Below are 13,041 nucleotides of genomic sequence, written 5' to 3' on the forward strand. Positions count from 1 at the left end.
AGGATGGGCATTCAAGAAAGAGACAGTGGCAAATGCAGTGAGTTGGATAGAGAAGGGGCAACAAATGTGAGGGATATAAGCTAAGAATGGGTAAGAATAATTCTAAGTCTGGGCAGTAAGAATAATGAAGAGTGGAATTCTAGTGGCTAGAGTGTGATGGAATCAGCCTAGCTCACAGCAGCCTTAAACTCCTGGGTTCAAGAGATCCTCCTGCCTCCTGTAGCTGGGACTACAGGAGCCTGCCACCACACCCCACTAATTTTTCTATTTTCAGTAGAAATGAGGTCCCTTTATTGCTCAGGCTAGTCTCAAACTTCTAAGCTCCATAGATCATCCTACCTCAGTCTCCCAGAGTGCCAGGATTACAGGAATGAACTACCATGCCCGGCCAAAAACTAGCATTTTAATTATGGCATAATATAAGAAACATTAATTAAAGTTGTTAGATTAACTATCGTAAGGAAAAATGACCCTGTTCAGGCTGGGTGAGGTGATGAGAACGATGAGGCCAAAGACAGGCAACCAGAGGGGACAAATAGGGTCAAATGTTTTAAAGAATGCTTTTCTTAAGATAAAGATATGTGCATATTTAGTGGACATGATTTTCGACTGTCTTCCTTCTGGAATACTCTTCATTTCTTCAAGTTGCAAGTGAAGATGTCCTGAAGTACTCATCTTACCAACCCTGACAAAAGTATTGTATTTCATTTGTGTGATAACGGGCAATAGGCATTAAGGTCATTTTTGTGCTAAATAACTTGAATAATTAAATGTCTTTTGCTTAATTTTATTTTAGAATCTCCCACCTTCTGTTGTGGCTACTGTTGGTGGTAAAATTTTCACATTTGGATCCTATAGACTTGGAGTACACACCAAAGGTAACTGCTTTTCTATGGTCTAGCAAACAGAACTTTCAATAACAAACCCTTATTGTTCATAATAAGAAAATATAGGAGAATAAAATTCTTATTGTCTCACTGTTCAGAAGTAATTGTTAACATTTTCGTGTACTCATCTTTCATAATTTCTTCTGTATATATGCTTGTGTGTACTTTAACAAAAATGTAATAAATACTATACTCTTTTTGATAAACATTTTGATTTATAGGAGCTGACATTGATGCACTTTGTGTTGCTCCAAGACATGTGGAGAGATCTGATTTTTTTCAGTCTTTTTTTGAAAAATTGAAACATCAAGATGGAATTAGAAACTTAAGAGTAAGTATCTTCTGGCATTTAATGTTTTCAACTTAGTTTAGTAACAAATAACAGTAAAAGCTAGGGTTTAAAAGTCATGAGCTAATAAGAGGAGTCAAAGACAGGGGAAGACAAACTGTCTCTGACCCCCCCATCCATTGGTATGCTACAATAAAATTATTGAAATACCTCTTAAGGAGTTAGTATATCTTGGCCGGGCATGGTGGCTGATGCCTGTAATTTTAGCAATCTGGGAGCCTAAGGCAGGTGGATTGCTTGAGCTCAGGAGTTCAAGACCAGCCTGAACAAGAGAGAGACCCCATCTCTACTAAAAATAGAAAACTAGCTAGGTGTAGTGGCACATGCCTGTGGTTCCAGCTATTTGGGGAATGAGGCAAGAGGATTGCTTAAGCCCAAGAGTTTAAGGTTGCTGTGAACTGTCATGATACCATGGCACTCTACCCAGGGCAACAGAGTGAGACTGTCTCAAGAAAAAAAAAAAGAAGTTGCTTTATTTTGTCAAAATAACACATAATGATTAAAAGCATGGGTTTTATTAGTTAAACATATCTGGGTTTGCATCTAGAATCTACCACATATTAGCACCTAGACATCAAGCAAATTACCTGTGAGCCTCAGTTTCTTCATCTATAAACTGACGATGTGTTGTCAACTTTTTTAATAAGGTTTTTCTAAGAATTAAATGAGGTAATTTACATAAACCATTTACTGTAATAACTTATAAATGGTGCACATCAAATGATGGGTGCACATTCAAAGGAATCTGGGAGTACTTTCAGACAAGGAGGTTAAGAATTTGTAGGTCAAGAGATTAAGGAAGACATTATTTCTACTAAAGTAATCCAAACTGTATTGAATATGTTATTATTTTTATAGATTAGTCATGAGATCTCAATTTTCAATTTTTAGCACTAGTGTTCTTTCTAAATAATCAGTTTTTAATTTAGAGTCAAGAAATAATAAGTACCCAGATGATAGTAGTTCTACCTACCAGTTTCTTAGAAATATTTTTAAGAGGATAGTAAGTTAGTTAACTGGTTAGTTAACTTAGATAGCCATTTTGTATATCTTTTTTTTTTTTTTGGCCAGGGCTGGGTTTGAACCTGCCACCTCCAGCATATGGGGCCAGTGCCCTACCCCTTTGAGCCACAGGTGCCGCCCCATTTTGTATATCTTAAATCACATAGAGCACAAAGAAGTACTTGCCTGGAACACAAGACCCAGAACATTTTCTCTTTTTCTATTGAGTCAAAATACAAATAAGGAGCAAAAATATTCACATTATAGGCAGTTAGGAAGAATAGAGAAAGGATTATACTTATGTGTTGTAATTGTTTTCCTCTTTGTAGGCTGTAGAAGATGCCTTTGTACCAGTTATTAAATTTGAATTTGATGGTATTGAAGTAAGTATTTAATATTTTTCTGACTTTACAGTCAAACTATTTAACCTCTAAGGGTTTTTATATTTTGCTTTGAAGTCAAACTTAACATAAGTGCATATTTAAAAAACTCAATTCATCTTTAAATTGTCTCCTTTCTCTCTTATTTTTTATTGACTTCTTACCATGAAAAATGAACCAACCTATATCTCTACCCCTCAGATTTTTGTACGCACCCTTCTTATTCCTATAATCTCTTACATAGTCTTCAGAGATAAGCATTATATGCATACTAGATTACCATTCTTTACTGTGTAACATTTTGCTTTTTTTAGGAATTAATAATTGTTTGAGCTTTGCTTGCTTGGTTTTTATACTTTGGACTTATAACTCTAACCTAGTCTTTTCTAGTTTTCTAAATCTCCTCTAAATAAGCTTAGATTTATCAGGTATTACATCATTATAATCTTGGGAAAACACCTCACTGAATCTTCTTAATCTAACCTGTGCTCCATGACTGTTACACAACTATCACCCTGGCATATTCCATTACTATCATCCTGGAATTTCGTTTTGCTTCTCTCTAAAGTTTCTTTTTTCTTGATTCATTCTCATTTTAGTGAAGCTCATCCTAGCTTCTTGAGAAGGAGCCCTTTTTAAAATATCTTGCATGTTTAAAAATGTCTTCATTTTATTCTTAACATTAAATTGATAATTTGGCTGAGTTTAACATTTTAGGTAGGAAACTATTTTTCTTAGAAGAATTTTGAAGGCCTTTCTTCATTTTCACTAATTTCTGTACTGTGATGTGAAGTGTAATGCCATTTTGGTTCTTGATTCTTTGTATATGGACCAATTTGTCTCTTTGGAAGTTTATAAGATTTTTTGAATAATTGTATAATTCATCATAAGTATATTAATATTTTGGTATGTAGCTTTTCAACCAATGTATTAGGCATTCAATATTTCTCTTTCAATTTGTAAATTCTTGTTCAGTTCTGGAAGTTTTATTGAATTCTGTTGGATTTCTTGCCTTGTTTTTTCTTTCTGAAATTCTAACATTTGTATGTTGGACCTCCAGGACTGCCTTTTTTTTTTTTTTTAATCTCTTCCCACTTATTAACCATATTTTCATAGTTCTGCTTTTTGAGGTTTTCTCATCTTCTGAACTTTCTTTTGTTTTTTATGTCTGCTGTCATATTTTTAATCTTTTGTTTAAAGATAGAGTCTTGCTCTGTCACCTGTGATAGAGTGCAATAGTGTCATCACAGCTCACTGCAACCTCTAACTCCTGGGCTCAAGCAATCTTCCTCTTTCAGCCTCCCAAGTAGCTGGAACTGTAAGGCCTGTGCCACTACACCAGCTAATTTTTGTATTTTTATTGGAGAGACTGAGTCTCACTATGCTATTCAGGCTGGTATGGAACTCCTGGGCTCAAGCAATCCTCCTGCCTCCGCCTGTCAAAGTGCTGGGATTACAGACGTGAGCTGCTTCGCCCAGCTGGTATTTTTAAGTTCTTTTTTTTTTCTTTTTGAGACTATGTCTTGCTCTTTCACCCTGGCTAGAGTGCAGCAGTGTCATCAGAGCTCACTGCAACCTCAGACTTCTGGGCTCAAGCAGTTCTGCCTTAGCCTCCTGAGTGGGGACTATAGGCATATGCCACTACACCCAGCTAATTTTTCTGGGTTTTTTTTATAGAGATGAGGTCTTCTTGCTGAGGCTGGTGCTGAACCTCCAAAGTGCTAATACTATAGGTATGAGCCATTGTACCCAGCCTCATATTTTTAATTTCTGAGAAGAGTTTTTATTCTTTATATGTTCCTTTTTATTTGTGTATTTATTTACAGCGTCCTGTCCTTATTCTTAGATACAGCATTTTTATCTGCTTTCTTAGTTATGCTAAATCTGTTACCACTTGTCCATCTGCTTTCCAGCTTTCATAGCTTTTGCTGTTGTCTTGTTTTGTTTTGAGACAGCGCCTCAAGCTATCACTGGGTAGAGTGCCATAGCATCACAGCTCACAATAACCTCAAACCCCTGGGCTTAAGTGATTCTCTTGCGCTCAGCCTCCTGAGTAGCTGGGACTACAGGCACCCACCACAGCGCCCAGCTATTTTTTGGTTGTAGTTGTCATTTTTTGGTAGGTCCTATGGATTTGAACCATCGGCTCTGGTGCATGTGGCTGGCAACTTAGTCGCTTAAGCTACAGGCGCCACCATCTTTTGTTTTCTTTGTCCTAGTGGGGTTTGCCTTTAAACTGACTCAACAAAAAATAAAACAAAAATGTTATGGTATTTTAGTGAGGTTTCAAGAGGGAGTGAATGTAAATGTGTGTTGGATCTTCCATCTTCAGAAATTCACTCATAAGGTTTTGATATTTTTTAAATGTTTGACATATATGCTAAAATTAATACTGTACTTAATTTAAGATTTTAATTACTTTAACACAACTTTGCAGTGATTTTCCCATGTGAAGTTGCCTATACATAGGCCTTTTGAAGTTTTAGTAGCACTTCCCAGACTAATAATTAGAACTTTTTACATTTTTAGGTGGGATGGGGGAGGATGAACTAGGAGGAGAAGTAATATTTTTCTTTTTTTATTTTTATCTTCCCAAAGATTGATCTAGTCTTTGCAAGACTGGCAATACAAACCATATCAGATAATTTAGATCTAAGGGATGACTCTCGCCTGAGAAGCCTTGATATAAGGTGTATTCGCAGCTTAAATGGTAAGCTTCTAAGAAGAAATTGAAGATATCTACTTAAAAACAATTAGACTAAAATAGAGACCTTTCTGCAGAATTGACTATCAGTGGACTTTTTTAGAGATTAGATTAACTCATTTAAAAATCATGTAATTTTATTTTTATGAATAATGTCATCACCTTTAATTATCCTAAAAATCACAAGTTTACTTGAAGGGTTGTTTATGTTAATAGTATTGGTTCTCAAACTTAACTGGTCTCAGGACCCATTTGTCCTTTTAAGATTTATTGAGGACACCGAGAGCTTTTGTGTATATGGGTTATATCTGTTAATATTTACCAGTACAGACATAAAAACTGAGAAATTCTTTTATAATTTTACGTACTCATTTAGAAGTAGTAATATTATCATAGTTTAAGGTTTTGTGTGAAGAATGCCACCCCTTTTAAACAATTTCTTTTAATCTCTTTAATATTATACCCAATAGAAAAATAGATAGTCTATTATATTTTCCTTTGGTTAACATATAGGAAAAAAATCTGGCCTCCTGGAGATATGTAGTTGGAACAAGGAGCAGTGTTTTCTTTTTTGTTTGTTTTTTTGGTTTTTTTGAGACAGAGCCTCAAGCTATCCCCCTGGGTAGAGTGCCATGGCATCACAGCTCACAGCAACCTCCAACTCCTGGGCTCAAGCGAGTCTCCTGCCTCAGCCTCCCAAGTAGCTGGGACCACAGGCGCCTGCCACAACGCCCAGCTATTTTTTGGTTGTAGCTGTCATTGTTGTTTCGCAGGCCCAGGCCAGATTCGAACCCGCCACCTTAGATGTATGTGGCTGGCGCCTTAGCCACTTGAGCCACAGGTGCCTAGCCAAGGAGCAGTGTTTCAGATCATCATGGCTATTATTCTTTGCTTCTATACCCAAACTTGACTAGTGACCACAATTTCTTTTTTTAATTTTAACAGTTTTATTGAGGTTTTATTACGTAACATAGAATTAATCCTTCAGGGGTATAATTCAGTGGTCTTTATGCTCTCAGAGTTGTACAGTACAATCTACTTTTAGAACATTTCATCACTTTCTGAAGATTCCCTCATACCCATTTGCAGTCATTTCCCCTTCTGACTTTGATTCCCAGGCAACCACTAATTTTCTTTCTCTCTCTATAGATTTGCCTTTTCTGTAGATTTTTGCCTTTTTAGACATTTCATATAAATGGAATCGTATAGTATATGCTCTTTTGTACCTGACTTTATCTTAGTGTCATGTGTGTGAGGGTCATCCATGTTTATGTTTCTCTTTTATTGCTGAGAAAGATTGATAATTTCCTAAGGGTTAGACTGTGGAATCTAAAGCCATATCAGTGAACTTTTTGTACTATGTCACATGAAAATCCACTAGTCTGCTTTGTTCTTTAAATGGTTCTTTTACCTATGCATGATGTTGCATTGTCATGCCATTGTCATTTGGAAAATTTGAGGCCACAAGGTTATTTGGATTTTCCAAATGTTCACACACATTTCATTATAAAATATCAAAATTAGTATTCATTCATATCACCACCAATATCATCAGAAAAGTCTTTTATTTTTTATTTATTCATTTGTTTGGAGATAGGATCTCGCTTTATTGCCCCAACTAGAGTGTGGTCAAATGATCATAGCTCACAACAAGCTCAAACATATGGCATAGCTGGGATTACAGGTGTGCACCCCCATGACCACCTCATTTTTAAAAATATTTTGTAGAGGTGGGTTCTTGCTGTATTGCCAGGCTGGTCTCAAACTCTTGTGCTCAAGTAGTACTCCTGACTTGGCCTCTCAGAGTGGTAGGATTTTAAGTGTGAGCCACTGTGCTCAACCTAGAAAAGTCTTTTAAGTTTTAGAAAGCTCACAGTAGCAAATAGAAGTTGTACTCAATTCTAATTTAATTTGAAAGGCTAAATTGTATTATTGGCATTAAATGTTGTCATTTGTTTTTCTTGAAGTAAGGAGCTCACTGTGTTCATTTTTTAGGAAATAACTATTAATAAAAGCTGCATAACCATAATTTCTCTATCAATCCTTCCTTGAAGTAATACTGGTGTTCCTTGAAAAAAGCAGGTAGATCAGCTTTCAAGTCAATCGCAAATGTTCTTTTCCCTTTCCTTAGCTATAAGTTGTGGCAGTGAAGATTTATTGTCTGCTACTATAGTTTGTTGTCATTGTCTTGATTCACTGCCGAGATACTAACAGTTTTATCCGCCCTTGCTTTTGTATCATCAATACAAATGTTAAGACAGTGAAAAAGGAAAAAAAAGCCTTAGTATTATTATAAAGATAGGTTTGACCTCACATTCTTAGAGTGCATTGACCATACTTTGAGAACCACTGGTTTATAGTGTCCTTTAAGTTAATCATTGCACTTTGCTATATTTCCAAAGTTTAACAGTTAATCACAGTATTTGTAGAAAAGATTTGCATTGAAGAATAATGATAATTTTGTAAGTTGGAGGCATTTGATTAATAAAATTAAATATTGACGTAAATGAAAAGATATTCAAACCCATTTCTGTTTTAATGTTGAGTTGCATTACCTTTGCATTGTTTAATTTTTTTAAAGTTAAGTTACTCATACTTTAAGCACTAAATTTCAAATACATATAGAAAATAAACACTGATGTTTATAATCTTTCATTTTTTTAACCTTAAGTTAGGGCATTTTAATTAACTGGGTTTTATTGCATAGTGAATGAATGCTCTGTCTTTTTCAGGTTGTAGAGTTACTGATGAAATTTTGCATTTAGTGCCAAATAAAGAAACTTTTAGACTCACCCTAAGAGCAGTCAAATTATGGGCAAAACGTAAGTATCCTAGTCTTTTATGTTTGTATTATAAAATTCTCATTTTTCATTGCCAAAAATGGAAGCACATATGGAAACTCTGAACCTATTGACACTATTGGGGGGTTGAAGTTTAGTAAGCTTTGAAATAGCTGTTTTTCAGATACAATGATTATGGTGTTCTAATGGTGTGACTCTGCCTCTTTCTCCCTGGAGTGCAAACTAAAAGACCCGACACTTTCCATCTTAGGTTTCAGTCAGGCAGCCAGCAAGTCTGGCTTATACTGTAGTAGGTGTTCAACAGATGTATTAAATGAAGAGCCTACAGTGATGCTTTTTTTTTTCTTTGAGACGGAGTCTCACTATGTTGCCCTTGGTAGAATGCTGTGTCACAGCTCACAGCAACCTTAAACCCTTGGGCTCAAGTGATTCTTGCAAGAGAATCAAGTGAGCCTCCCAAGTAGCTGGGACTGACTATAGGTACCCACCACAATGGGCCAGCTATTTTTTTCTTGTAGTTGTCATTGTTGTTTGGCAGGCCTAGGCCGGGTTCAGACCTGCCAGCCCTGGTGTATGTGGCTGGCGCCCTAGCCACTGACCTACAGGTGCTAAGTCTATAATGACGTTTTTAACTTGTTTTTTATCTTATAGCACTTTTCCAGTAGAGCCTGGAACTGTACTAGTTTGTATAGGGAGAATATGGTTTATAAAAGGCCCTTCCTATTCCAGAGCTGGCATAACATGTACTCTGCAATGTCTGTAACTACAAGCATGCCTTGGAGATATTATAGGTTTGGTTCCAGACCACTGCAGTAAAGCAAGTCTTACAAATTTTTTGGTTTCCCAGCGATATAAAAGTTATGTTTATACTCTACTATAGCCTTTTAAGTGTGCAGTGACATGTCTTTTAAAATTAAAGTACATACCTTAATTTAAAAATACTTTATTGATAAAAGGTGCTTTCTTTATTTCAAAGCTCAAGAAAGAATAAAAGGGGAAAAAAGATGCTAATAATCACCTGAGCCTTTAGCAAGTCGGAGGACTTGAATTAATGATGATGGCTCCTGACTGAAAAGTGTTGGGGCGGCTGTGGCAATTTCTAAAATAAGACGACAGTAAAGTTTGCCACTTCGATTCTTCTATGAAAGATTTCTCTGTAGCATGTGATGTTGTTTGATAGCACTTTACCCACAGGTAAAATGTCTTTCAAAGTTAGAGTTAGTCCTCTCCTACCTTTCCACTGCCTAACCAACTGTTTATGGAATATTCTAAATCCTTTTGTGTCATTTCAACAATGTTAGCTGCACCTTCACCAGAAGTAGATTCATCTTAAGAAACTACTCTCTGGCCGGCGCCTGTGGCTCAAGGAGTAGGGCGCCAGCCCCATATATGGGGGGCGGCAAGTTCAAACCCAGCCCCAGCCAAAAACTGCAAAAAAAAGAGAAACTACTTTCTATACTGCCCTATAAGAAGCAATTCCTCATCCATCAAAGTCTGTCTTAGGAAATTGCAGTGATTCAGTTACATCTTCAAGCTTCTCTTCTAATTCTAGTTCTCTTGCCATTTCCCCCACATCTGCAGTTACTTCCTCCTCTGGTCTTATGTATGTGTGTGCGTGGAGTCTTACTCCATTGCCCTGGCATCATTGCTCACTGCAGCCTCAAACTCCTGGGCTCAAGTGATCCTCTTGCCTCAGCCTCCCAAGTAGCTGGGACTACAGATGCCTGCCACAATACCCACCATTTTTTTTTTTAATTTTTAGTAGAAGTGAGGTCTTACTTGCTCAAGCTAGTCTCAAACTCCTAAGTTCAGACAGTCCATCTGCCTCAGCCTCCCAGAGTGCTAGGATTTATAGGCATGAGCCACTGCACCTGGCCCACTGAAGTCTCAAAAACCCCTTAAGTCATCCATAAGGACTGGAATCAACTTCTTTTAAATTCTTATTACTATTGGTATTTTGACCTCATCCTATGCATGTTCTTTTTTTGTTTTTTTTTTAGTTAAAAAAGAAAAAAAAATTATTCCATCTGAAGAGAAATCAGAGTATATGCTTTTTTTTTTTTTTTTTTGAGACAGTGTCTCACTTTGTCACCCTCGGTAGAGTGCGGCATCATAGCTCACAGCAACCTCCAACTCTTGGACGCAAGTGATTCTCTTGCCTTAGCCTCCCAAGTAGGACTACAGGCACAGGCACCCACCACCATACCTGGCTATTTTTTTAGAGACGGGGTCTCACTCTTGCTCAAGCTGGTCTCGAACCTGTGAGCTCAGGTCAGTCCACTTGCCTCGGCCTCGCACAGTGCTAAGATTATAGGCGTGAGCCACCGCTCCCGGCCTGTGAGTATTCTTAATGTCATCTAAAATGGTGAATCCTTTCTAGAAGGCTTCCTTTTATTTATTTATTTATTTATTTATTTTGCAGTTTTTGGCTGGGGCTGGGTTTGAACCCACCACTTCTGGTATATGGGGCCAGTGCCCTACTCCTTTGAGCCACAGGCACCACCCTTTAGAAGGTTTTCAATTGACCTTGCCCAGATCCATCAGGGAATCACCATCTATGACATCTATAGCCTTATGAAATCTGTATCTTAAATGATAAGATTTGGAAGTCAGAATTACTTCTTGATCTACGAGCTGCAGAATGGATGTAACAACTTTTAATCACCTCCATCAGAGTTCTTCGGAGACTAGGTGCATTGTCAATGAGTCATATTTTGGTAGAAATTTTTTTTTTCTGAGCAGATCTCAATAATTGGCTTAAAATATTCAGTAATCCATGCTGTAAATAGACGTGCTGTCCTCCAGGCTTTGTTGTTTCATTTCTAGAGCACAAGCAGAGTAGATTTAGCATAAATCTTAAGGGCTCTAGGATATTCTAGAAGGGTAAGTGAACATTGGCTTCAACTTAAAATCAGCATCTGCTTTACCCTCTAACAGGAGAGTCAGCTTGTCCTTTTTGCTTTGAAGCCAGGCCTTAATTTCTCCTCTCCAGCAATGAAACTCCTAGATGGCATATCCTTCTAATATAAGGCTGTTCATCTGCGCTGAAAATCTGTTTAGTGTTGCCATGCACATCAACAATGTTAGTTCTTCTTGATAACTTGCTGCAGCTTCTAAACGAGCCCTTGCTGGTTCACTTTAGAGATTACTTTTTTCCTTAACCCTCATAAACCATGCTCTCCTGGCTTTCAACTTTTCAACTTTTCTTCTGTACCTTCCTCACCTCTCTTAGCCTTCATAGAATTGAAGAGATTCAGGGCCTTGCTCTGGATTAGGCCTTAGCTTCAGGGAATATTGTGGCTGGCTTGATCTATCTAGACCACTAACATTTTGTGCTATTAATATGTCTGTTTCACTTTCTTAGTGTGTTCACTGGAGTAGCACTTTTAATTTCCTTCAAGAACTTTTCTTTGGCATTCACAAGTTGGCTAACTGTTTGGCACCAGGGTCCTAGCTTTCAGCCTCTCTTGCTTTTCAACAGGCCTTTTTCACTAAGCTTAATTATTATTACTAGCTTTTGATTTAAAGTGAGAGATGTACCACTTGCCTTTCACTTAAACACTTAGAGGCCCTTAAGGGGTTATTAATTGGCCTAATTTCAATACTGTGTGACAGGGAATAGGGAGACCTGAGGAGAAGAATAAAATAGGGGACTGGCCAGTTGCTGGAGCAGTCAGAACACACACAGCGTTTATCAGCTAAATTCACCATCTTATGTGGGTATAGTTCGTGGCGCAACAAAACATTTACGGTAGTAACTTCAAAGATCACTGATCACAAACCACCAAAGCAGATACAATAATGAAAAATTTGAAATATTGAAAGAAATACCAAAATGGAGACGAGACATGAGCACCATGCTGTTGGCAAAATGGTGTTGACAGACTTGTTCCATGTAGCATTGCCACAAACTTACAAATTTATAAAAAATAACAGTATCTGCAAAATGCAGTAAAGCAAAGCAGACTAAAACAAGGTATGCTTTTACATTTGGGTAGTGCTTTTTATGGCACCATATTTTACATAGTCTACATCCTCACGCTCCAGTAAGACTTTCTGTGATTATAGAAATGTTTTATATGTGCTTTGTCAAATACCATAAACAAGTAGTCTTTCACCGTTTGACATGGGCAGCTGAAGAACCGAAGTTTTACATTTTTATTTTTTTTCTTTTTTTTGATACAGAGTCTCACTTTGTCGCCCTTAGTAGAGTGCCATGGCGTCATATCTCACAGCAACCTCAACTCTAGGGCTCAGGCAATCCTCTTGCCTCAGTTTTTCATTTTTAGTACAGACAGGGTCTCATTCTTGCTCAGGCTGATCTTGAACCCATGAGCTCAAGCAATCCACCTGCCTCAGCCTCCTAGAATTCTAGATTATAGGTGTGAGCCACTGCATCTGGCCTTTTATTTTATTTCGATAAAATAAAATTACATAATGTCCAAGAGAAGTGAAAAACATGTTCACACAAAAATTTGTGTACCAGGCTCAGTGCCTATAGCTCAGCAGGTAGGGCACTGGCCCTATACACCAAGGCTGGCAGGTTTGAACCTAGGCCAAGCCTACCGAACAACAGTGACAACTACAGCACAAAAAAATATCTGGACATTGTGGCAGGCAACTGTAGTTCAAGCTACTTGGGAGACTGAGGCAAGAGAATCGCTTAAGCCCAAGAGTTTGAGATTGCTGTGAGCTGTGACACCATGGCATCTACTGAGGGCGACATAGTGAGACTCTGTCTCAAAAAAAAAAAAAAAAGACTATTCACAATAGAGCTAGATCAGGGTTCTTAACTTCAGCTCTCCTGATACTTGGGGCTTGATAATTGTTTTGTGTGGGGATAGTCCTGGGCTTTGTGGAACATTTTACAGCATCCCTGACCACTACGAACCAGATGCCAGTAGCTGTTTTCCAGTGG

General features: G+C 37.6%; 1 protein-coding gene across 2 annotated transcripts in view; it reads left to right on the forward strand.

Annotated features, from left to right (window-relative positions):
* Positions 1–13,041, forward strand: part of PAPOLG (poly(A) polymerase gamma) — a 43,654-nt gene that overhangs the window by 10,591 nt on the left and 20,022 nt on the right. For both annotated transcript variants that reach the window (XM_023512103.1, XM_003787939.3), the window contains exons 4-8: positions 797–878; positions 1,109–1,218; positions 2,568–2,621; positions 5,217–5,328; positions 8,055–8,144. In XM_023512103.1, coding sequence (XP_023367871.1) covers positions 797–878; positions 1,109–1,218; positions 2,568–2,621; positions 5,217–5,328; positions 8,055–8,144 — 448 coding nt within the window. The remainder of the gene's footprint in view (positions 1–796; positions 879–1,108; positions 1,219–2,567; positions 2,622–5,216; positions 5,329–8,054; positions 8,145–13,041) is intronic.

This window comes from Otolemur garnettii, unplaced genomic scaffold (assembly GCF_000181295.1).
Source record: "Otolemur garnettii isolate 467f Iridium unplaced genomic scaffold, OtoGar3 scaffold00024, whole genome shotgun sequence".
Lineage (NCBI taxonomy): Eukaryota > Metazoa > Chordata > Mammalia > Primates > Galagidae > Otolemur > Otolemur garnettii.